This window comes from Ipomoea triloba, chromosome 6 (genome assembly GCF_003576645.1).
Source record: "Ipomoea triloba cultivar NCNSP0323 chromosome 6, ASM357664v1".
Classification (NCBI taxonomy): Eukaryota; Viridiplantae; Streptophyta; class Magnoliopsida; order Solanales; family Convolvulaceae; genus Ipomoea; species Ipomoea triloba.
In genome coordinates this window covers 24123738-24125905 of record NC_044921.1, presented here as the reverse complement: position 1 = coordinate 24125905, position 2168 = coordinate 24123738, and the positions used below count along the sequence as shown (strand labels likewise).

At 46.3% G+C, this 2168-nt stretch overlaps 1 protein-coding gene across 1 annotated transcript in view; it reads left to right on the top strand.

The window, feature by feature from the left end:
- LOC116021930 (coenzyme Q-binding protein COQ10 homolog, mitochondrial) overlaps window positions 1-496 on the top strand; it is a 2884-nt gene extending 2388 nt beyond the window's left edge. Inside the window, exon 5 of the mRNA XM_031262460.1 lies at window positions 120-496. Coding sequence (XP_031118320.1) covers window positions 120-242 — 123 coding nt within the window. The 3' untranslated portion in view covers window positions 243-496. The remainder of the gene's footprint in view (window positions 1-119) is intronic.
- The last annotated feature ends 1672 nt before the right edge of the window (window positions 497-2168 follow it).

Below are 2168 nucleotides of genomic sequence, written 5' to 3'. Positions count from 1 at the left end.
TTTTTTTTTTTTTTTTTTTTTTTTTGGTTTTTTTTTTTGTTTTTGGTTTTGGTTTTGGTTCATGAGTTTGTTCTATTTGATGAATATATACTCACTACAGTTCCCTAATCAACTGGCAGGTGGCAAATATGTTCTTTAAGGAGGTGGTCTCCCGATTAGTTACTTCATTCATTGACCGTTGCAGGGTGATATATGGACCCGGAGTTCCTGTTCTTGAAAATACATATCAACAAAGGACATAAAAGTTTTGTTCTCTGTTAGTGATACAAAAGAGCAGTGCCAAACATCTGGTTCCAGTTGACTATGATGCTCATTACTGTTATAAAGCATTTTGATGGGTGAAAATCCAAGGTTCCTGAAGGTGCTGACCATCTTTTTATCCCCTTGATGCAGTTATGCAGCCTTTGAACCCAAGCAGAGCATTTTCCTATTGTTTCATTTTTACATAGAGACCCATTCAGATTGCTTCAATTCAATCGGATCGTTTTTTTTTTTTTTTTTTTTTTTTTTTTTTTTTTTTTAATATCATTAAAAAAAAGGAATAAGGGCTAAATTAGCCACTGAACGTAACGCGAAAGTGCAATCAGGCCACTCAACTAAAAAAACGTGCAATTAAGTCACTAAACAGCGCAAATCCCTCCGAATTCACCTGCCAGCCAGTTTCCAGGTCTTCTTTCCGGTTGTCCGCTGACATGGCTGATTAACTGGCATTGATGGCTGACATGGCTATGACCTGGTTAGGGAGTTGAGCAAAACAACAAAAAATAGGTGGTATATTGTATTTCTTTCTTCCCAAATTTCTTATGGTCTGCCGTGGATGTGCCAATTTGCTTCCACAGCCGCACCCCGGTTGCCGTCGACGAGAAGGAGGGGGGAGAAACCTCCACCGCTTAACTCTGCCATTGGCGCCGGAAACAGGGGAACGCCTCCGCTAGTTCGTTCGCATGCCGCCGTCGCTGAATAGAGAGGATGGAGAAAGCCGCTGTTCGCAGCTTGCCGGAGGAACGGACCGGAGTTTGCTGAAGCTTCGCACAATCTCTACTGTTCAAGCTCGTAGCTGCCGCCGTCGGTGATCGTCGCACGCAACTGCTGCGCTTGGAAGGATGTCGTCGACTTCAGAGGATGAGAACCGGCACCACTGCTGAGCTTCATCAATCAACGCCGTGACCCAAGGAAGCCGATGGAAGGTGCAGCGCGATATTTACAGATCTGAGGTGCAGCGCCTTCGATATTTACAGATTTGCGGCTGCATTTCAACGCGAGCTTCGTGGCCGAATCGAATCGCGAAAAAATCGAAGGAATCGCGGTGGCAAGCTCCGTCTTAGGAGTGTCTCCTCTAGGAATCGCGGTGGCAAGCTCCGTCTTAGGAGTGTCTCCTCTTCTCCTCGCGGTGGCAAGCTCCGTCTTAGGAGTGTCTCCTCTTCTCCCTCTCGTGGCAAGCTCCGTCTTAGGAGTGTCTCCTCTTCTCCCTCTCGAACCAGTATGGCGCCCTCCCTCCGTGACGGAACCCCAAGCAGCGGCATTCCCCTGTTTCCCGACGGTGCAAGGTGGTGGACTGCAGCAACGGCACTCCTTTCCCCGTCAGGCGTGAGCACCGAACAGTAAAGGGCTTTGGGAGAGAAGCAAGGGCTGTGTACAATGGAGGTCTGTACTCATTCGTGATTCGGATTTGTGTTCTTACACGCTGGAAGCAACAAAAACTAAGGAAAATAAACAAAAAACAATTACTAATGCCAACTAATAAGCCAGGTCAGCAATCAACCGGAAGGTAAGGCTGGAAACCGGCTAGCAGGTGAATTCGGAGGAATTTGCGCTGTTTAGTGACTTAATTGCACGTTTTATTGGTTGAGTGGCCTGATTGCACTTTTGCGTTACGTTCAGTGGCCAATTTGGCTCTTATTCCTAAAAAAAATTGTAGTAGCTATAGTAAGGGGATTATATGTATGCTTCAGTGATTCAAGTAGTGCATCCAATTTTGTCAAATTCTATTTTAAGGGATATTTCAGTAATTTTCCTCTTCCTAACATGTGCACGTATGGGCCCTCCAATTCAGAGTGACCACTCTGAATCGCCCAACCAGGCACGTATGGCATATGCGCTCGCTTGGCTGCGGTGAGACGCAATTGCGCTCGCTTGGCTGCGGTGAGATTGCACGTCTCACCTTTTTT